At 37.0% G+C, this 23,602-nt stretch overlaps 1 protein-coding gene across 3 annotated transcripts in view; it reads left to right on the top strand.

Moving 5' to 3' along the window:
* The window catches only part of CNTNAP2 (contactin associated protein like 2), a 1,021,862-nt gene that overhangs the window by 680,180 nt on the left and 318,080 nt on the right, over positions 1-23,602 (top strand). For all 3 annotated transcript variants that reach the window (XM_030970934.1, XM_030970935.1, XM_030970936.1), the window contains one exon: positions 8,071-8,190. In XM_030970934.1, coding sequence (XP_030826794.1) covers positions 8,071-8,190 — 120 coding nt within the window. The remainder of the gene's footprint in view (positions 1-8,070; positions 8,191-23,602) is intronic.

The raw sequence follows: 23,602 nt of genomic DNA, 5'->3' as shown, positions 1-23,602 counted from the left end.
GACTGTGTCAGGAATCATACATGAATGTAATTGAGATTTTTTTGGGAGGTGGATTTGATTATCTTTGAGGTTCACCACAGCCATGTGATTCTGTTGTTGTACTAATTATGACCACAAAATTATTCTGGTTTTTATCTCAGCACTTATTTCTTCAAATATAGTTTCAGTAATTGAACTACTTTTTCCAGGAATAATCTTGTAGAATGATGGAGTATTTATTTAATGGGATGTTGAGGGTAACAGAATTAAAGTCTTGGGCTTTAGGTTAACTTTGTATATGAACTGTCATGAGTAAAATAGTTGTGTGGTGTGGAAAAGACTTTTGCTACTGTCATGTGATGATAGCGAAAGGATGAAGCTTTGAGTTCTTAGAACTCATGTTCTTGCCCTAGCAAGCTGTGAGAGTAAACCAAGGGCCCCTAAAATGACAATAATCCAGAAAAAACAAATCCCAGTTTCACTGAGTAGGTATTTAAAGATGCCAGGAGTTGTTTTTTCTTTACTTCTGGGACTGCATTATCTCAGTTCAACTTCTGGCTGAGGAAGCAACCTAGCCATGGATGAAAAATAGTGCTTCATCTGAGTTTTACTGCAGCTGAAAAATCAGTGGCTGAAGCATGGGCCTTGTCATACACGTGTGATTTGGTGGACTTGTTCATGATACTTTCTAATTTTCTCCAATTCTCCTATATACAGTGAAAGTTACCAATTGCCTAATAGCACTTATTTGTGAAAATTGCTTTTTTTTCCTGAGTGCTGTTCATGTATAGCAACATTTCTTTAAGAACAGAGTAAATTAGTTTTCTTGTAGATGCAACATGAGCACAGAAATTGTAAGTATTACACTCAGGGCTTTAGAGGTTTTAGTTTACTCTAATTTTCAGTTATGCATGAAGTCAGCAAAGGCTGGTTTTCTGTTTTCCACTGTCTTTAATAATGAGGTGATATTGCAATGGCAAGGGCATGCCATATTTGGACACTTTCTTAGTCCTTGTTTTTTACCTGGAAAGTCATTTGATTGTAACTGAATGAACTGTAACTGCATCTAGAGTAGTTGTATTTCTTCAGAAAGATTAATTTTTATGTCTGAAATGGATCTACTGTGATGCCTAAGGGAACTCCAGAAATTTCTATGTCCAGTTTGTGTACGCACCATATTTAGGATGTGCATAAAGCTGCAGCTCATTGAGAAGTTGTTTCCTTCCTGCACATGAACTTCACTGCAGGTGCTGGTGCATCCAGGTGTAGTTTCCAAGTGCTCACAGATGGCACAGAAATTCAGTACTGCAGCCAGCTGGGTGTGCTGGCCTGTTCCTACTGCTCTGGCCTGTCCAGGTGAGCACACTGTGAGCAGCCACAGCTTCCTCCTGCGCTGTGAGGGCCAGCAGCCTTGAAGGTCTTACAGCTTTGTCCTGCTAGAGCTGTATATTTTGCTGCAAGTGCTGCTTCCTGTGCTTTTCCTCATCAAGGTAACCTAATTTTACAGGGGCATTCTAGCTGCAGCTATCTAATATTAGTGTGTGGCCTGTGATGATCCACCTTCTGGTCATGCAGAATTTGCTCTCTCTAAGAGTCTATCATAAATTTAGCATGAGGAACTACTGTTGGGTTTACAAGATAATTTTTTATTCTAGTTAGCATTTTGTCTTTGTATCACTGCCACCTTTTATTTGGAGGAGAGTGTTATTTTAGCAAATATTTTCAAGATACTTTTTAATCAAGAAAGACTTTTTTAAAGGGTTCTTTGGCAGTATGCAGAAAGCAAACCAGGTGTTTCATTACCTTTTCTTTTTTTACATGAAGATTATTGTGTAATAAGTAAAAATGACAAGAAAAGAATCCTGAAACAGAGGTCTTGGTTACCTTAGAACCTTCTCTGTGCAGGATCAGATTGTTTTTAGGTATTTTTAATGTTTTGGATTTCTTTTTCAGATGAGTGTGCATGCACTTAAAATAAGTAAAAGTATATTCAAATAACTCAAAGAATTTTAGATACATTTCTATACACAGTTCTATATCAGAATGGTGATGGTTTCTTCCTTAGCTTTCATTTCCTCCTTCTGCCACTGTTTGACTAATGAATTATTTTGAATGCTGGTAGGTAGTGGGTGATTGTCCTTGGGTTTTGATTTGTGATTAATTTCTGACTTCAGCTCTCTTAGCTGAAGGGGTTGAGAGCTTCTGTAAACTGGCAGCCTAAAAAGGTGCATAGGGCAAAGCCAGGAATGTTCAGCAGAAGTTTCAAGTGCATTTTCTTTTCCAATAGCAAAAGAGCAAGGGCACCCCTAATATTTGAGAACCTGGTAAACGCTACATCAGAAACCTTTTCATTTCAAACTCATATCTGCAAGGGTTACTTCTCATAGTGTGAGATGTAAAAGTCAATACTTGTTCACACTTTTTTTTTTATCTGACTTTAACAGCACATATTCTTATTTTAAGTTAAATATAACTGGAGAAGGAATTTTAAAATTTATTTTATTTTTCCTGTTGGACGTTATAAATGTTGAGTTCCAAACTACAGAATTTTTATATCCAGACTTGAAAAAACTGGCAAACATAAGGCCTGGGTTCCTATCATTGCAGACGTTGTCCTATAGAATAACAAGAACATTGAAGTAGTGTTGCATCATGTTGGCTTTTTGTGGAGCTTTCTAAGAACTTTTTAATATACTTGAGGTAGTACAGCAGCTAAGCAGCTGTGTGTATTCCTTCTGTCAGAATACAGAAGGATATTTTTCTCTGATATACATCTTGCTTTGACTGTGATGAAATATCTAGTTTTTTAACTTACCTTAAAAGAATTGTAAGACATCATTTCTCCACCACATAGCATTACAATGTGTAAAGGGTGAGTATAGGTTTAATGTAGATAAGCACAGAGAAAATTCTGCTGACAGAGCAGGAACTTGCAGTGTACACCTATTGATGTATAGAAATTTGTTTTTAACATTTTCCATTTTCCAGTAATCTTCTGAATGCGTGTTGTAATAAAGCAACAAATATTATTTTATTCTTTTAAAATAAATTTCAGGTATGACATGTCAGTGTGCAGCTATTTTTTGAGTAAGCTTGGAGTTTTTTCCCCCTTCATTGTATGTTTGAGCTTTCAGGGCTCAAGAGTTGAAACCAGTTTGAGTTATATCAACACAAACACCTCAGAATCTATTTAGCTTTCAGTATTTTCCAAGAAGTTGAAAGTGCTGGAGAGACATAGCTGGACTTTTCGGATCTGATGCATTGCCTGTGTTTGTCACTTTTGCTGTCATTTAATTCCATCCATTTTTCTGTATCTACACCTTTGCTATGTTCCTGTAAAGCTGAGATTTACTCCTATATTAGCAGATGTTTAAAGGAGTGTATTCCCTGCAGCAACCACATTCACTGACAGAAACAAAACATATTGCAGCATATTCATTGAGCCACATAGTGCAGACTGTCATGCCAGGTAATCTATTTATAATGAGCTTTGCACTTTTAAAAGGAGGCTGTTTGTCCGCCCTAAAATTAAAGCTGCCTTTTCCCAGAGTGATGGAAAAACTGTAGTTCACCAAGGTGCTAATGAAAATTTATGGGAACATCATATAGGGCCACAGATTTTCTAAATCCTTTTTGTGATTCAGCTATTCTGCTTTTTGGAGATAGCCAGCAGCTGTGCCACCTGTGCAGGATGACTATCCCTTGATTTTTATACCAGTCAGAAAGTAAAACAGGAGTGAGAACATCTGCTTCCTCGATCACTTAAGAGCCACTGAAATCTAAGAGGTGTTGATTCTTTCCAACTTTTGACTAACATTCTTGAGCTGGAAAAAACTATTCTGTAAACTCTTTTTTGAACTATTTTCTTTTCCTCTAATGTTTAAAATAGAGGGTCCTGAAAACTCAGAAATGAGTGTTGACTTCCCCATCCATCACCACATCCCCTTTGGTGTCCAGAACCCATGAAGGAAGGCAGCAATGAAAATGCTCTAAAGTCTGTGCAGCTACAAGGTTTGTTGTTAGTATTTGTTTCACTCTGGGCTGTTCTCCCTTAGCCTAGTTACCTAATCAAGCTTTTCTAAGAAAATATATTTTTCCCCTCAAGCCATGCTCATTCAAATCCACTGTTGTGAATGTTAGCTTAGTTAATGGTGAACTTCAAAAGGCATTCATAGTTTCATTTGTAAGCTAATTTAAATGGCTGGGTGTTCTGCCTAGACCAAGAAGCTTAGAGAAACCTGATGCTTCACACAGAAAGATACAGTGGTTTTTTTTTTTATGTTTATGGTTTTAAAACTTTTTATCTTCATGTTGGAACACAGAAAACCCTTTCAAATTTTATCATGAAATAGATTTGGTGGTCTCAGTTTGATCTGTGTTATTCAGGAGATTAAACTTTAAAAAGGCTCTTGCATTTTCTGGTGTTCTTCTCTTTCTATTTGTGATTCTATTTGTACATACTTTTTTCCTCATTCTAAGAGCTTCTATCACTAGTCTGACCAGGTTGTCACCTCTTGCAGCTTGTAGATAATTCTTGATGCAGTGTGAAAGCATGTGAAGAGCTGTTTGTAGGGAGGGTTTTTTTTCCCCTGTTCTCCTCAGAAAGAATAGAAGCGACCTTTGAGAAACCCTAACAAACTGACAGCTGGATTTATTATGCTAGAAGTAGCTTTTCCAAGACATCAGGGTGCATGTGAGTTTTTACATTCAGCTTGGAAGATTTTGAGGTTTACTACTATTCTGAAGTCCCTTAAGACTACATATGTTGTGTATTTGGACCAGGTACCAAGAAAGCAAATATACATTTTGGCATTTCACTTCTACTGGCTTGAAAAGCAAAAATCTGTTACCCTTGTGTCCTTAGTTCTCCCACATTTTTGTTTGTTTAGTTTTCTTTCGTATCTTCCAGATGGAGTCAGCACTACAAAGCCCTTCCCTCTCTCCCTCTGCCTCCTCTCTATGTGGATATATAAAACCATTTCTGCTAATTTGCAAGTGAGCACCGTAAACTTTATATCAAAATCTTGCATTTTGCTTCCTTGTCTTTTCTTAGCTCAGTTAGGTCTTTTGCTTTTTTATTGTCACCTTTACCAGTTTTCTCATTTAATCGGTTTTGATTCTGCCATGGTCTCTTCCTTGTATTATGTGTTCATTTTCTTCTCTGTTTTAGCATGCTTGGGTGACTTCTAAAACAGCCTTCCTTAACCTAGAGTAGATGAAAGGATGAACATTTTTCTTTGAGTTTCCTAATTTCTATTTTCACCTGTTCTCTGCCTTACTGATCTTTTTGTGTAACATTTACAAAAGCAAGTAGTGGCTGATAAAATGATCCTGTGCGGTCTTCCTTTCTATGTCATCATCCACTTCAACATCTTGGTATCACGTCTTACTTTCCTCTGCTTCAGAGTTGCCTTCTGCCCGATGCTTGCTGCTATTGTTCTTTTCTTTATTCTTTTTTCTTTTCAAGTGGCTACCCTTTGCCATCCGAAGTCAACAATATCTCTTTCTGTCATCATCTTCATGCACTGGAACATAATTACTGTTTCATATTGCACCTTTAATTACTGGTTATTTTGTCAGTATGTGAAATTCACCTGTCCCTTCACTTTGTTCCTATGTGCCTGTGAAGTGATTTTTGTTACTGCTCACTGCACTGGTGCGTAGCTTTACATTTTTATTGATTCCCATTTTTAAGATCTTTATGCATCTACATAAATGGCCTCAAGTTGTGCCGGAGGGGTTCAGAGTCACAGAATGGGTTGCAAAGCATTGGAACATACTGCCAGGGAAGTGGTGAAGTCATCATCCCTAGAACTCTTCAACAAAACCTGTAGATTCAGCACTTTGAGGACATGGTTTAGTAGTGAACATGGTGGTGGTGATAGGTTGATGGTTGGACATGATGATCTTAAAGACCTTTTCCAACCTTAATTTTAGGTTTCTATACACATGCATAATACCTCCCAGAAGACTATCCCACACCCATAACACTTTTCACAAGTTGAATTTGTTAAAAATATCCCATTCTTTTGCCTTCATTTGAAGAACAATCTTAATTTTTCTTAGTTAGTGTTCAACATAATGTTGACATTTAACAAAGCTGACTTATTAAAAAGCAGCCTTTTCTGTGCTATAAAACTAATACCTACATACCACTTTCTATTTCTCCCATTCTAGAAGAACAGAAAGAAGGGTGTTATATCTAAACCCCTGATTTTCTATAAAAAACATTTGACTTCTAAAGAACCCTCTAATCTTGTTTTCTGAGTTGTAGCAGTATCTCTTTACAAAAATTGGCCTGTGCTCTCAAAGGCAGCGAACTTGGATAAAAATGTCATATGGCCTTACATAAAGGTCTGGTTACTACAGAGACCAAGGTTCCCTGATTTTCTGAAAGGGTTTAGAAAATGAAAACACAAAAACTTCATTAAGATCATGAACAATATGTCTTATCTTCTTGACTTGACATGGAGTGCATCCATTAAAATTTGCCTGTTGGTATCACAACAATTATACATTGATGGAGTTAGTATTTTATGACATTTTTTAGATAGTGTGTAGAAAGTGAGGGAAACACTTCTGAGTAAAATAGGTTGTGAATTCTGCGTGAAGTGCCTGAAAACAGACACAGAGTCTCCTTGATAATGGAAGAGTATGTTGACCTTTGTTTGTCGAGAAAGGGGAAATGGCTTGTAATGTCTTACAATTTAAAGTGTCATCTACTTGTATAAAATTTACTTTGTCCTCTAATGAGCACATAAAACTTTCCAGAAAGGTCCTTTTCTTGTAGCATCACAAGGAAACTGTAGATAGATAACAGCCTTTAGCCTTGCGTTCATGCCGCATCAACACTTGATATTTTTTAACTCCACTTTCCTTCCCATATCTTGATATTTGGTTAGAGGCTTTAAATGTGCATGTGTGATCAGTCACTCATCATCATCAGAGCCCAGCAAAACAGCTCATCCTTATGGACATTTGAAATAAAGCCAGTCCTAGCAAAGAGATTGCTTGCAAGAATTGCCAAAAAATTAGATGAATATTTAGAGTGGATATGAAATCTGGTTAAACAAACATTTCATTTCTTTTAGCAGCTGATTGATTGATTCCAAACAAAAAAGCTGTGCCATCTGGTCCTTAAAAACAAAGCAGCATTACACATTCATTTTTAAAGAATTGTATAGGAAAATATCTATGTAATTCATCCTTTTATGCATATATACACACACAAAAATGTCTATAAATTATCAGTTTTACTTGTTCTTTGCATAAAAGTATTTCTTCATATTTAACGCACATAACTTTGTAAAAACTATACATTAGTAAGAAAATATGGGAATTACTAGAAAAAGTTCTATTTACAATGCTTTTTATTATGTCTGAGCTATTCATCATACATTTTGACAAACAATTTTATTATTTGAAATAGAAAGCAGTATTCAAGGAAAAACTGAAACAAACCCGTCTGCTATATCAATTCCACTTATTCCAGCAAATGCTGTGACATTTCAGACCTTGCTGGGCCAGAGCGTTAGTTCTGTATGTATGTAATAGAGTAGCTACAGAGCTGTATAGATACAGATATTGCAGGTGGGGAGAAATTTCAAGTTTTGAAACCCAGTGTTATTCTGAGTTGTAATAAAACATGAACAATTAAAAAAAATTACAGGGAGAAAACTCATAATGTCTTTTAGTATCTCTTGGAAAAAAGATTAAGGGTAAAAGTATGTTGTATCAATAGAAGTAATAGAATCTTAAAGAAGAATATAAACAAAGTTATGAACTATTTTGTTAAAAATGGTTTAAATATACTCCTGAAAAAGTATTCTTTTTCCTCTCTCTTTCCAAGTTGTTAGAATTGTCTTCCTATTCTTGCTTTTCCTCACACTACAAAAGCAGAAATTATGCCCTGCAAGCTTTTAATCATTTATATAATTTTGGAAACATGCTTTGTTTCCTGTGAACCTCAATGATATTGCTTTAATGTCAGAGGAACAATTCTTTGTATATAAACAGGCTCCATTAATTGTCCTAAGAATTTTTCCACCCAAGTTACAAGTATTCTTATTGCTCTGTTTTATTTCATTTCAGCTATTTATGAACTCTCTTGTGAAGCATACAAACACTTGGGCAAAACTTCAAATTACTACTGGATAGATCCAGATGGCAGTGGGGCACTGGGACCTTTGAAAGTTTACTGCAACATGACAGGTAACTGCATTGTATTTACTAATTAAGTTGGTTGAAGGGGGATTTGGTTTTTTGGGTCTTTTTAAATGTAGTTAGGAGAAAGAGGCTATTCATATTCATATTTCTTATTAAAAGAAAAATAATTACTAAGAGCTTTTCATCAGGGATCATCAAATCTGCAGTCACTATTCAAGATATACTGAGCAAGGCAATAGTTACTCCATTTAATATGCTTTTTGAATTGGACCTATTAGTCTTAATTGGTCTTTGTATCCTCAATGTTGCATCATTTAAAAAAAAAAAATTAAAGATACACACAGAAAAATTTGATAGATATGGCCGTTTACCAAAGCTGTTGCATATCAGCCTGGTGGGGTTCAGTTGTATCTGTTGTTCATGGGGTGTTGCAGAAGGAAGTTTGCCACCACAGGCAGGGAATAGAAATTAACTACTGAAGAAGCAAAATGTTTAAGTTTTCTTAATTGTCTGTTTTGACTTCTAAACTGTTCTTCTAACACCAGTTAAACTCTGGAGATATATTTATATAACTACATTAATTTATTTTGATTTTGTTGTGTGTATTGTCTTATGCTTTTAAGACTAGTTTTGTATTGTCACCAAAAGTATCTAATCTTAGTCATCGGGTTTGCCATGATGAGGCAGGAAAATATGATCATGAAAAACAGGACAATTTTCTGCACTGAGAATATATTACTTCTTTGTGCTGTTAATGCATAGCAGTTGTCTCAGGAGTTTTTCTGATATGAAATATTGGATAGCTGATAAAACAAACATGTGCTCTGACTTTCCCCAAATGTCTGCCTTAAAAGTTATGTTTGCAGTGGAAATCTGGTGTATGCCTGAGTCTTCAGGCTCCATCATCAGCAACATGAAGGTGAAGGCACTGCCATAGGTTGAAACACTCTCTCTGACTTTTTAGAGATCATAGGTGCTAAAGCTCCCACAACTCTTCTGGAGGCAGAAACCTGGACATATCTGGGGCTGTGGGATGGGATTTATCCAAGTGGAATGGGAGAGATGGGGAGGGATGCATGGCACAGGCAGCAAACTCCAAATCAGGTTCTTATGGGTAGACAGCCTGTTGGAGAACAGAATACCACTGTTCATGTTGCTATTAATGTCTGCTTTTGTATAATAAATGCATACCTAGAAAGGAGCCTGATCTAAGATCTGGAAGTGCTGTCAATCTCATTTGGACTGGACAGACAGGCCAGCACATCTGTCCTGAGACACAGGTGTAAAGGCACTCTTTCAGATCCTCAGCCATGTAGAGCATTTTAAATTGTAACTAGGACCTTGAACAGCATCAGTAACTAATCAGACAGGCACTGCAGGAAACAAGGCCGAGAATGCTGTCATTTAAGTGATTTCTGCTATTCAGAACTGTGTTCGCAGTGAGGCTATGGCTTTTGGTTACTCTTCAAGGGTAGATTTGTAAATTAAAAATATACTGCCCTAGTGGGGTTAGGCACGGAAAAGTACACTCATCCAGTACTGCAGCATTTGCTCATTCATGTTAAGTATAAGAATACAACAGAAGGTCCTAGTAGCTTCTTCAATACTGGAGGAAAAAAAGAAGTAAAATTAATTATTTCATTTTACTAACATTCCTCATCTACAAAACAATTTCAGAGTATATAAATGTGACCTTTTCCTAACCAGTGCAAGGAGATCATGAACATTAGGATACATGATTTAATTCACTTGGCTATGAAGCATGCTGTGGAAAAATGCAGTTTTCTGTTTGAACTGGATCGCTCTCATCAGCAGCTCTTTGCTACAAGAAAAAGGCAATTTGCACTAATATCCATAAAAATGTTGCAGTTTAAGAAAAAACCCTTATTCTTTCTTCATTACAATGCAAATGACTGCAAGAGAGATGTGAAAATTGATGGAAAGTAATTTTAATCTGTGCTTCTAAAACTGACAGTTGTTGCCAGTAGAGTAAAGCTCATCACCTCTGTACATACTGTGTAGTGCCTATACGTTGCAGGTGTCACAGTTTTTGTTTTCTTTTGTTTAGTGGTCATCTGAGGCACTAAGGCTGGAGGGCCAAGAGGTACGATTTTAACACAACACCCTAAATCCTTTTCTGAATCTATATAGGGTATTATCAGCAGCACACATACCTAGTGTAGGGAAGATTACTTGAGTACTTTGCTTCATCAGTAACACAGTTCTGTAGAACTCTTTAGCAATGATACATACCTTGTCATATAGCAGAAAGCACTAAAGTATGTGAGAATCAGAGCAGAATTCTCAAAAAAAATTTAGTATCTAGCTTGTGCAGGTCTATGGTATTGCTAGAGCTATATTTGAAAAAAAAACTTAAACTAGCTGAATTACAATTCAATATTTTTTGTGAACATCACAATTTAGCTATACTGATTGGCATATGGAGTATACTAAATGAATAAAAATAATATGGCAAGGTAGTGATATATTATTGTGATAGAGATTCTTAACTATATTTTCTTCTCTAGTCTGAGAGTCAAATCTAAATGTTCCTATTCTTCCACAATGTAAACCAAACATCTCTATATTAAATTACTACACAAGATACTAATGTACAATATAAATTCACCTTCTTCCATTCAGGTGAAACAAGCAAGTAGAGAACATCTTAATGACTAAAAATGTGAACTGCAACTTTCTAGTTCCATTCTTTGTCAAAGCAAGTCCACAAAGCTGGCAAAGTAAATATCAGTCTTTGCAAAACAAGGTGGTATAACAGCTAGGTACTACTTTCACAATTACTGTAATATAGTTTTACTAGAGCAAAATGTTGGATAATAAGTGTTACTCTCACTTGACTTTAAACCTTCTGGGGCAAGAACAATATCCTGAAAAGCCACTGAAATTGTTTGTTGTGCGATTATGACTTTAGCCCTACTGTATCACTAATGTGGGGCCACAAAATTCATAATTTCATAATTGCATCAGCATTTCACTTACAGAGTCTATAGTCAGAAAGCATTAGAGTACCCAAATGTGACAAACAATATTAAAAAGAAAAAAGAGAGAGAAAATTGTGGTGCAGAAGACAGCTGTATGGGCATATTCCTGGGCATAATCCATATCCAAATTTAGTGTGTCTTAATTTAGTAAACTGGCGAGTATCATGACAACATCCCCTTTCACAGATGTTGCTCTGGTAACTAAAAATTGTTCTGGTTTCTAAGTTGTACTGGTAATTCAGTAGTGCAAAGTAAGAAATATGTAATTGCATGTGCTCCCCACAGCAGTTCATGGTCTCTACAAATGACCCTATTTTCAAAGAAATCCCCAAGCTTCTCCTTCCAATTCTCTTGTCCTTGTCTTCTCCAAATAAAGGTTGTACTCAGAGACGTGTTCTGGTAGTGAAGATGAAGCAAACACTTATATTTTATGTCCTCATAATGGAATGAAGATGTCTGAGATATTGCATTCCAACTATCTATTTCTGATGCAATAAAATAGCTTTTCAAAATCTAGGGCATTGCTGTTCATGTTATGCAGTTTTCCAAATAGTTGTCTGTAGGAACTATGTAAATTTTAGGAAGCTTTTTTTCCTTTGCCAGCCTTTTTTCTTTTTATGAAAAACAGTATTGGAAATGGTTTAGAGGTAGAAAGTTGGAATTTTTCAAATTAAGTCACTTATGGAAAAAGTATTCCTTGATGCTGTGTTGTGTCACAGTGTTTAACAATTAGACTGCTTTTCAGTTTAGCCTTTTTTGTTTAAGGTCAACAGGGAATTCTTTCAAAGCTCTGTCATCTTACCCTCTTTTAGAGGCAGGTCCACAAGGCAAAGTTAGACTCTGTATTCAAACTGGTTTTTTCCAAAGTTGGAGGCTCTCAGTATCCAGTTTGACCTTTCCTGTTTTCTCCTTAATTATCATTAGAGCAGCAGCTGTAGTGGAAATAATTGCTCTTTTAAGGTGTTTGTTAGAATATCTTAATATCCTAATTATTTTTGTGCAAAGTTTGAGTATATTGCAGCTTCATTCCATGCTCTGTACAATATTGCTGAATCTCTAGGCCTGTTTCCTTTTCCTCTGACATATTAGTTTTAGTCCCATTGGAAAAGACACAAGAAAGAAATTGGTTACTTCCCATTTTTCATATTTCTCTTTTTATCTGTTTGTTATGAGGAGGATGGGGGAAAAAGTGTCAGTTGAGTAAGATTATTGAGACCTTACTTTGTGTATTTGTCCTGCAAGAATTTTTAGAGTGAGGAATAAGTAGAGGAACAATGCAGAGGGACCATAAGGGCTGAGTTATTTATCCTAATGGCTGTAAGGGATGTCAGCAGGAGAGGCAGATCTGCACTCCTGTAGTTGCTTGAGGCTTTAATCTGAGGAGAGGAAAATCATAGCCTGCTGTTTCTAGTGGTTCACCACTTAGACTACTGATGCAAAGTAGAACAGAAAGGTTTCATAATGTATTTTACCAGAAGATATGTCAGTTAATTCTTTCTATTGGTCCTGAAGTCTTTATGCCTCCACGATGCAGCTTTTATCTCATTTCAGGATCCAAATAGCTGCAAGCATAATGGCTCCATTTGAGTGGTACTTAGCCTATCTCCTTTCTAGTACAATTCATTTGCCTCAAGCTGCTCATCTTCAAACAGTTTGAGAAATCATTATGAGTATTCATAGCCTGCCTCATTAAGGTCAAATGTACGAGGTGACTTCTCTACCCACTCTCCTCCTTCCCTTCTCTCTCTTCTTTTTTTTTTTTAACAGAAGTGGCACATGTGATAATTACTAGAATTACTTTGTGAGCAGACATTAAACAACCAAAACTGTTGTATCCTATGACTTTTCTCTCTTCTCTCTGTAAATAGTAGGTCAATAGAGTGTTTTATACTATGAAATATGTAGAAACATATGGCATGAATATAAATGTGCCATCACTATATCCTAAATAAAAGTGCCCTAGAAGCAGTAAAGGTTTGATTCTATTGCTCATATCCATATAATCAGTTCTCTCATATGAGAATTCTTACCTGAAAACTGCATTACTGAACTTCCAAGGCACCAGAAGTTTTATTCATGCATATATATATAAATAACAAAATGTTGAGCAATTTAATTCAATAAAGTAAAGATTTAGGGAAGCAGTTAATATTTTTTAGTAGTTAACTAGAATAGAATGAATTGATACATATTTAAAATGAATAAACAGAATTTTGTCATTGAGCAATGCTAAATTATTTAGGGACGATTATAGAGACTTTACCTAGTGTAATCTCATTGCAGAAAGCTTTCTATAATAATAATTCAGTCCCTTGCCTAAAATAGCAGAAGAAAAATAGCTTCATTGTCTCAATTCTTACATATGAAATGAAGATACTATTTCTAACAGCATCTCATACACTTTTCTTTCCATTGTAGAGGGGTTTTGGGAGGCTTTTTTAATAGTCTGTCAGTCATTTTTTCAAGTTAAAATTACATTTGAGAGGTAAAAAGAGGAACAAATATTTGAAGTTAATTGGGGCTGTTGTTGCAGGGTGTTCAAGCTTGTTTCCTTACAGATTAAACAATAGCAGAAACAAACATAGCAAAAAAAAAAAAGGGAAAGGCATCAACACATTTAGGAATTTAGGACACTGTTTTTCACTGATTTGATTTTTCAAGCTAGACTCTCTGTAAAAAAAAGAAAAGAGAAAAAGTACTGAGAAAGAAGAAAATACTCATTGAAGCATCAGGGCATCATGTCTAGAGCAGCAACTCTGATGGCAGACTTTACTCCTAACGTGAGTTCATCTTCCAAGCGTCAGAGTAAAATAATGGACCTGTGAGAAACCTGGAAACAGAGCAGACTATGTTTACATCTTTGCCTGCCAAGTTGGCTGAAGCATCCTGCATCTCAGCTTTAGTTCATTGATTATATTTTTCATCTGCTCTTATTTACAAGGCATGTCCTTTTTATTCTAGGTTTCATGGGTACATATTTTCATTTTTAATCAGCTTTTCTTGTTGTTATTTTTAATTTATGTTAAGTTTGGCTTTCTTGCTCGTTGTGGTACTTTAATGTATCTCAACAAATTTGGCTGGTGTATTTTTCCCCCTTGCTGTGGAACATAGTACTGACTTGCTACAAAAGTGATCATGGTTGTTTTTCCATCTGGACACAACTTTTTCACTCAGCCTCAATCAGTTGACAGACTGTAATTATTAGCCTTTACCTGGACTCATCTTGATTAGATGCAGCTTGCTGTCTGGGGTCCTTGTGAAATAAATCAGGATGTTTTTCTGTTTGGTTTGTTGGGTGTGCCTCAGGTTATCACTGAAAAATGATGTTGTTGGGCACCCTTGTGCTTGGCAGTTATTTGAGTCTGACTGGTTAAGGCCTCTATCTAGATGGCAAGGAAGAGTGAGAGCAGTGTGTTGCTGTGTTCTGTGACAGCATGTCAAGTTTGTCATATTGTCAGGCTTTTAAGGATGGAAGAGTAAAGGACTGCAGCCTGGCATTAAGGGCCATGGGATTGTGAGGGTTATTTTTACTTATCTTTTATAATGTTCATGTCTTAAACATACACTGCCATAGAAACAGCCTCCATACAGACATGAAGGTTCTAATAATTTCAGGGCTATTCATAGTATAAAATTTGGGAGGGGGGAGGAAAGGTTGTGAGTCAATACCTGGTGACTTCATTAAGCAAAAATGTATAGTATTGAAAATGGTATGGCATGACTTTAGGGTTTGAGTAAATCATGTTAAATTCACATGACCCTAAATAATTTTGGGATATCTCTAGATATTTTCTGCAGTCCCTTTTGCATGTGTAGAAAGTGAAAAGCTACCCCAGTTTGCAACAGCAGAGAAAATATCTAAACCATAAAACAAAAAATATCACGTGAAATCTGCCTTCAGGACCAAGTTCTTGATTTGCTTTGTTTCAGAAAAGAACAAGCTTTATCATTGACACTCAAGGTCGCTTCTTAAATCACCAAGTAATAGAAACATTTCTGGCTGTCTGACTATATTCCTGTAATTCTTCCTCTTTTTTTTTCTGCCCCACTTCAAACTCTGAAGCATCATATAAAAATATACATGAATAAAAGTATGTCATGTCATCATCTTAATGCATTTCAGATGCTCATAGTTGGAGAAAGCATTCATATATCAGGCATAAGATGACTAAATGTGTAATTACCTGAAAGCATGTGAACAAATTGGCTTTTGAGAGTGACGCAGAAGACTTAGTTGAAAATAAAGCAGAGTCTTTGTTTTGCTGAGTTATTTGGTCTAGGATAAGCAAAAAATGCTCACATCACCTGCAGTCAGAAAATATTCCTCATTTGTTAGAAACCAAGCTCTCAGAAATTAGAATACAACAATCTATTTTTAGAATTCTGTGCATTGCAGGGCCCCACAAGCCTATATTTCAAGAAATACGTCCATAACTGGGGGAGCAGAAAAAAGGGATGGTTGGAAATATAACGATGAGCAGTACCATCTACCTCAAACTGTTACTGTGAATGTTAGAAGCAAATATTTAGCTCTGGATTCACTCCCACACACTTGTTCCCTACTGGGGATGTAAGGAACTTGGCACAGGCTGCTTCAGGCCAGTGATATGCTTCAGTTATCCCTCGAAAATTGTTCCTGTAGAGAATATTATTGAAAGGCCAAACAAAACTTGTGTTTTCTGTAGAACTTTTATTATTGCTTTTGGTCAGAAAATTAAGGTCAAGTTAAGGCTAGACAGTTAAATTACCCCTGAAATAGTGGGAGTTGGTGGTGGGTGTTTTGCAAACTTTGATTGTGATGGTAATATTTTCTCGGGGTTTTTCTGTTGTTTGGGGGGAGGGGTACAGGTGATGTGAGGTGTGTGTTTTTACATACTCCCTATATTACTGGGAAAACTGCTCTGTGCTTCTGTGGGCTTTTAGCTGTACTGCCTCAAAGCCTGGAAGGTGTGAGTCACTCAGTTCTTGTGGGACTTGTGGTATACAGAAGTGCTTTCCCATATGTGCTTCTTCCTTACTGCTTCCTAGTCCTTAATCAACAGTCCAAAGAACATCTTGCAAAGAACATCTTCTCATCAAATCCTATCCAGGACTGCTTTTTATTGACTGCTACTGATGCCTCAGGTTTTAGCTTTTATATTTTTTGGATTCTGTACTGCTTTAGTGTGTAGTTCTGAGCTTCATATAAGGGGATAGTAAGCTACAGAGCAGGTCGACAAAACCATTCCTTCTCTAGCTGAGGACCAAGGACAAATGATCCTAATCTCAGACCCAAGAGCATAAACAACAGTGGACTGAAGAGGGAAAAACAAGAAGGATGGGAATTCATAAGTTAAAGCTATAATTGGACAATTAATTCCAATATGCTAATGGACCAAAACTTATAAAAGTGACTGGCCGTCCATTTTTGTGACCATTTTGGGTTCATCTTGGGTATAGCCCTGGCTGGGCTCTTGTGGTGCCCAAGGTGTATCCATTGAGGCCTTATAATTAATACCTACTTTATTTTTAACTCCCTCTAGCCTGTGTTCTAGGTCAGCCTTCACAGGGCATCACTACTACTGTCTTGCTGACTGTGGGACTAGGAAGAACACCATTTACCTGTTCAGAATGTTGTTCCTACTGATAATTTCTCTGAAACTGGAACAACGTAGCTAAATGTTCAAAGAGCAGATTACTTAAAAGGAAATATCTCAAGTCCCATTCAGACCACAAATGGTATACTAAGTTCTCTTATTTCTGAAACTGGTAGATAAGTGATGAAAAAATTACAGGCAATTTCTAGGAGTGGAAAGCGATTCATTCTACTCTAGAATTTCCAACCAGCATTCAGGGTGCAGTGCTGCCACCCTGATGTGTAATTTTCTAAATAAATTTGCCTAGAAGGGCAGGTAAACTGTGTTGTCATCATTGCTGTTAAAAATTCTCAGGCTTTCTTTTATGCTCTGAAAGACAAATTATAAAAAGAAATTACTTGGGTAATTTTTTGATCTGTGCTTACACATCTAGGGAATGTACTGCTGATGCAGTTTCCCCAGGCAGGCAGGAGATTACAGAATGATGCTCCCATGCCTCCCTCCCAGGACTTCCTAATAAGTGAATTAATATAGATTATGTAAGAATGTGAGGGTACAGGTTTATGAAGTTTTTGTGTGAAGGCTATCTTTAAATGCTCCAAGAACACCCCAAGATTATTTACATGTTTGCATTTTATCACTTAAAATTAGTCTTACTGCTTTTCTACAGAAGAGAACAAATGCAGAGACTATAATGTGAACCTAGAGACAACGTTTTTTTATCAATTTTGAATATGGGCACTCGGTACACTTCTTAGGGCACCACTAGAAGTATGCTGTAAACTCCCCTCCACCGCTTCCACGTGGTAGGAAAAAGACTGAAAGGGAATAGCAATGAGGGCAAAAATTAAATCTGATATCATCTGGAAACTGGCCTTTTTCTTTTCTTTTTTAGCTTCAAGGTCACAGAAAGTAGCACTTCCTCTGAAAATATGGTGGTCAATCAGAAAATGTTATGAAGAGACCACTTAGATTGATTAAAACCAATGAGGAATTTTCCTGGAAGAGACAGACTTGTTTGCAACCTACTGAGATTATCCCTTGCTCCACAGCACCAGAAAGTGAAGAATGGTTGAAATAAACAGGATACAACTCAAGAACAAGCTAATCCTAAAATTCCATATGGTTTAGTGAGAAGAGTCCAACCAACACAACCATAAGATGAGCCGTGAAACTTTGTACAGTGAGTAGGGAACATCTACAGCCAGAGAACTTGCAGAGAGAAGTTATAGATTTGGAATTGAAAGATGCAAACCAGGTCTCTTGTTCAGACAGTCTTAACTGATAGGTATAAGGATGTCCTTCCACTTGTGTACAGGAAACCAAGTGTTTCAGTGTTAGGGGTCTGGGTTCATTTTTATTATGTTCAGAGTTCACATTATGAAGAGAATTAACATGCTTTTTATGCTTCCTGCTTTAGAGTTTTTTTCCATTTGCTAAGCCCAAGTTTTCTTTTCTTCAGGAGGCCTGGAAATATTGGTTTTATCTAGTATGTTTCAGGATATGCGTCCCTGAGTGAGAGCTATTGTGGTAATAATCTTCAATTATCCTAGATGAGATTTATTAGACTAACACTGCACACACTGCAACACTCAATAGTAAGCAAGTTAAGAAAACTGATGAAAAGAAATTATTATCTTCCTAATATTTTTTGTGGGTTTTGCCAAAGCAGCACCCTAAGCCTTGAGATGATAGTCCTCCAAAGAGAATAGCTTTTTATCTTCATGTTGGGATGCATTTGTGCATCAAAAATGGAAATCACAGTAGATTTTCTTTCTGAACAGCATTTGCTGACTACAGTGGAATTAAGCTTGTCAGTAATGATACAACAAAATAAGTATGTTTAATATCATGTCAGTAGGAGTAGGAAAAAATGCTGTCACAAAATAATATGAAATGGCAATATTGTAAATAATTGTGTTGGATACCTAGGACCATCACTACTCAATTGGATTCCTTTTTTCTTAGCAATAGCTTGGTGGACAGGAATTGATGTTCTAACAGAGACATGAATATCCTATAGAAGCTGACTTAGCTCTCCAAAGCCTGAGTGTGTGTTATTTGAGTGTGTAGATCATAAGCATGTTTCTGTCAGAAGCATTTTTCTACTTGAAGATGCATTATTGCTAATTTTGTTCTGGTAACTACCACAGAGCTAAGCTGGAATGTTCAGTCTTACTTGTGTTGTATGGTGAGCATCTGATGAACAAGCAGCTGAGACAATTGGATGCTCACCAAAAAGTGTACTAAGACTACTCAGGTGACTGGCATCTCTGCTAGGCAGAGTAGAAACAACTGGGGCAGACTCATAAGTATTTCTGGTCAAGGGTCATTAGCAAAAGGACTTACTTATGAACTTGCTTTTTGCACTGGCATGAATATTCATGGCTTGTCTGTCTCATTGCATAAACCAAATTACTTAGAAATTAAAGATATGTGGGAAATGAAAACTACAAAAGAAAAGGCACTAACCTACTTAATTAATGTTAATATTCAGAGGGGCTCTCTGACATTTCTGCAGCCTTTACCACTGTGTCCTGGAGCGCTGAGTGGTTGCTTCATTTCTGCCTGACACTGTTGCAGATTTTTGCTACAACTGTGAGATTAATATAAAAACCGTGTTACTTAACACCCAGCTGTATAGCAAACCCATACTTTCAAATGCTTTGCAGGGCTTTGTGGCATCTGCAGTGGAAAAGAGGCACTGCAGATGCCAGAGCCCAGCAAACCACATTTTTTGTTTGTTGCATCAGAGACAGAACAATCAAATTAGAGTAGCTGCTGTTTCAGCCCTCTTCCTAGATAGAAGTCGCTAATCAATCTTACGGGGAAGAACCTAGACAATTTTTCAAGATTAAATTTTAATATTTCCAACTCACATAATTTTTTTTGAAAGTGTAACTAGAACAAAGGTAATTTATCTTGAAATTACTTCTGTTTCTCCCCATCCTTTTGTTTCCAGGTCTGGGAGATGTCTTCTATTAACTCAGTTGCTAACATTTGGTTGAAATGTATTTTAAACTAATATTTTAATACCAACATCAATATTGTTTCTCTTCCTATTCCCTTTTCAATAATGTTTTTTGCTTTATATGGTCTCTAAGCTATTTCTTCAGATTCATGAATGACACTGCACATGGAGCAATTGTCAGTATTATCTGTGTACTTTTGAGTAAATAATAAAAGTAAACCTAAATCCTGGCCCAGACCTGTGGATGTCTTGAGGTAGTCAGTTCCCTCAAATGGTCTGGTCTTTTGTCTCTGTAAAAAATTCCAGGGTTTGTTTAATGTTTTATTTCTTTTAGGTAGGTATGTTTTTAGGTTTGGGAGTTTTTGTTTGCTTGTTCATTTTTTTAAAGGTAATAGAAGGAGCATTATATTTCATTTATCTGCAACATATTCTTATGCCAGAGTGAATATCTGCCAAGTGACTACAATAAAGTAGATTTTGAAGAAAACAGGACTGTTCACCCCTTTTCTATAAAGTGCAAAGATTTTTCCATTATTAGGAAATTCTTAAAAGCTTTATTTTGATCTTTTGCTTTTGTTGAATTTGGTGTTCACTGAATTTCAGCATTGACATTTTAATGCCAGATATTTTCATAGATGGCTTTGCTTTTAGGATCCAATCTTTTTTCATGGGCTAAAAAAATGCTACAAATGAAAGCTAGTTTTATGTCTAAAAACTGAGATTAGTTTTGGTTCTTGAATTAATGATGGAAGCCTTTTACTTTGTGATAAATTTCCTGAGCTATCCAGTCTGCATATTTAGTAAAATTTTACTCACTAAGTGGATGCTCAGTAGATTACATTATAGTGAAATTTCAGCTCGGCTGAAGTGTTCGAGTTGCATCAGCTACTTTGAAACAGTTTTGTGGATACTATAAATTAGGAGACCCCAGGGTAAGCAAATGTATTAGTGCTGGGTAAGGAGCAGTGTCTGAATCCTGCATACTCTACTCTGTGCAGAGTTCATGCAGAGAAAACCAAAGCCTTCTTTTCACCTCTGACATCCCTGCACCCAAAGCAATGTACGGTTACAAATCCCCAGACTCGCATTGTCTGAATGCCCAGATTACTTTAAAAGGACACCGAGCAGCTATGTGAAGTGTAAGGCTAGCAAGGGAGGGACAGGTCCCTGGGCAGAAAGACTCGTACTGCCCATGTGCTCTCCTTTAGACACTGGTGGCTGCCCACTTTGCAGACCGCTATCCGTCCTCAGGAAGCTGTAGGGAGCAGTGAGATCACCCCTCAGCCTCCTCCTCTCCAAACTAGACAAGCCCAGTGCCCTCAGTCGCTCCTCAGAGAACATTCCTGCCAGCCCCTTCCCTAGCTTTGGTGTCTTCCTATGAACACATGCAAGTATCATAGTTCTCTTTTTAAATTTTGGGGCCCATAACCTCACACAATAATTAGGGAGAGACCACACTGGTACTAAATAGAGGAGGATAATCACTTGTTTTGACTGGCTGGTGATGCTGTGTTTGATGCACTCCAGGATGGGGTTTGCCCTCCTGGCTGCCAGGGCACACACTGCTGGCTCCTCTTGAGCCTCCTGTCAACCACAGCTCCCAGACCCTTCTCTGCTGCCACTCCTCTCCCAGCCTAGACTTGCATCTGCTGTTGCTGCATCCCAGGGAGAGAACCCAACATTTGTCAAATTGCATGCTGTGGATGATTCCACAGTACTCCAATTTATCCAGATCCCTGTACAAGGTCTCTTGTCCCCCCTCCTGAAAGAGTCAACAATACCTCGCAGTTTAGAATCCTCCACAGGCTTTCTCACCATGCATTCAACTAATGCATCCAGGTCACTGATGCAAACATTGAACAGAACTGGCTCTAGAATTGCACCCTGAGGAACACCACTGATCACTGGTCACCAGCCAGATCTAGCCCCCACCACCCTTTGAGCCTCACCTTTCAGCCAGTTCTTCACCCAGTGGACCATGAAGCTGGAGTTTGAGGGGGTTAGGCTGTTTTCCTCCCTTTCTTACTGTTTCCCCTCTCAATCAGTGCAGAGGTCTCTTTTAGAGAAGCAGAATGAAACCTTTGACCCATTGAATTCATTGGGGAAATTTTGTGTCTACTTTTGTTTCCTTATGCACCAAAACTTTGTGTGTATGTGCATTTTGAATTGTTTTAATAATATGGAAGGAATAGATATGCATATTCAGTTATGCAAGTTTCAGACCTGCATTAGAAAGGAGATTGTTACACTCTGAGAAGATGCAGAAATCAAAGTCAATAGCCTTCATAAAATCTCAGAGTTTTGTTCAAGTATTTAATCTTCTGTAGTGGGCAATATTTAGAAGTTAAGCAATGAGCATTATCTGCCATAGTGTACGCTTATTATACATATGTACATATTTATCTCTGATGGGCAAGAGGAACTTCACAGACTTTTTAAATGTCACTATTTTAATTTCATCTATGGATAGTTTAATTGTTCTTGGAGAGCCCTATGGAATTCAGAGGGCTACCTTAATATTCAAGGGGGTATAATTTGTTTGTCTTCTTCAAGGAAATAAACTTCCTATTTGTTGGATATGGGGAAACCAAATGAAATAAATAGCAAAGTGGTTAATAATTAGAGATGGCGCTTGAAGACCCCTAAGTAAGTAGTTGATTGCTAAATGGTTTCCATCATTGTTGAAAATTTCACTTCAAAAGTACTTATTTTATTCCAGAAGTCATCTTTTTATACTATGATGGAGAAATAATTTAAAATTCTAAATAAAATGTAACCAAGCAGCTTAGTTGCCAGGAAAGTTGCATGAGGTGCCTGTGTACTTACCAAGAGAAAAGATTGTATATATGTAAGGAAGAGTGATTGTCAGAGGCCAAAGGGGAGGTCCAGGCCAAGCAAGCTGGAGTACATGGATAAGCTGTAGTCAACTTTTGCAGGAATCAGCTTAACCATATGTGGAATTTGTCTGGTCCAGTGTAGTATTCTTCATAACCTCTAAATATCAGGCTGATCATTGCAAGGCGATGTTTCCTTGCAAATTTCTCATTGCTCTAGAAAATGTTTTGCTGTTGAAAGGGTTGGTTTCCATATATATTTGGTACCTCAGTAAGAATAGAGACAGTTTTATACCTCTTTTTCCAGATAATGATACAACAAAACACTTAGCTATTCAGTTCTGTTGAACCTGAACTACAAAGTTCAATTATGCACAGTCTTGAATTTTTCAGCATTTCAGAATTATTAATTTAAAATATATAATTTCTGCATAATGAGATGTGTTAAATTTATTCATAGATGGTGTTATATTTCTTAGTGGATTTGGAGTATATGGCATAGTGTATGCAATCCTTTGATGAAAAAGAAAGTAATGTTAGATCTAGTAAAAAAGCAACTTCATTTTCACATACGCCACCCTCTTCTCCAAATTCTGTGGTGTTTTCTGTATGCTGTGATTTCTATATTGAGGCATAACAAGACTATTCAGTAGCGCTAGGTTTATGGAAATAGACATATTCCTTCATTTCTTCTCATATCAGAACTTTTTGAAAGCAAGAATCTGTTGGATATCTGCTAGCAGGAGGCCAGCGAGGCAGCTGGTGCAGCACTGGGCTTTCTCAGAGTGCTGTTTTTACACAGCACTGTCTTTGAACTATATGACACTTAGGGTGCAACTTTTACAGATGGGTAAAGGATACTTGGACTAGGAGACTGCAAGGATAGTTGGAGTTTCTGAAAATGCTAATTTGTATTTTCTGAAAAGAAGCATTTGTATAAAAGCACTCTGTTCCTTCAGGTGGAAATAATGTCCCCTGCAATGGGTTATGGCATTTTAATGGTAGTCCTGAGATGAGAGGGAAAGAGAAAGCATCCTTTGTCTACAAAGAAGTGAGAAACTTAATGTGCAAGAA

Source organism: Camarhynchus parvulus, chromosome 2, assembly GCF_901933205.1.
Source record: "Camarhynchus parvulus chromosome 2, STF_HiC, whole genome shotgun sequence".
Lineage (NCBI taxonomy): Eukaryota > Metazoa > Chordata > Aves > Passeriformes > Thraupidae > Camarhynchus > Camarhynchus parvulus.
Note: the sequence above shows the minus strand (reverse complement) of the source record. Positions and strands in the feature narration are given on the sequence as shown.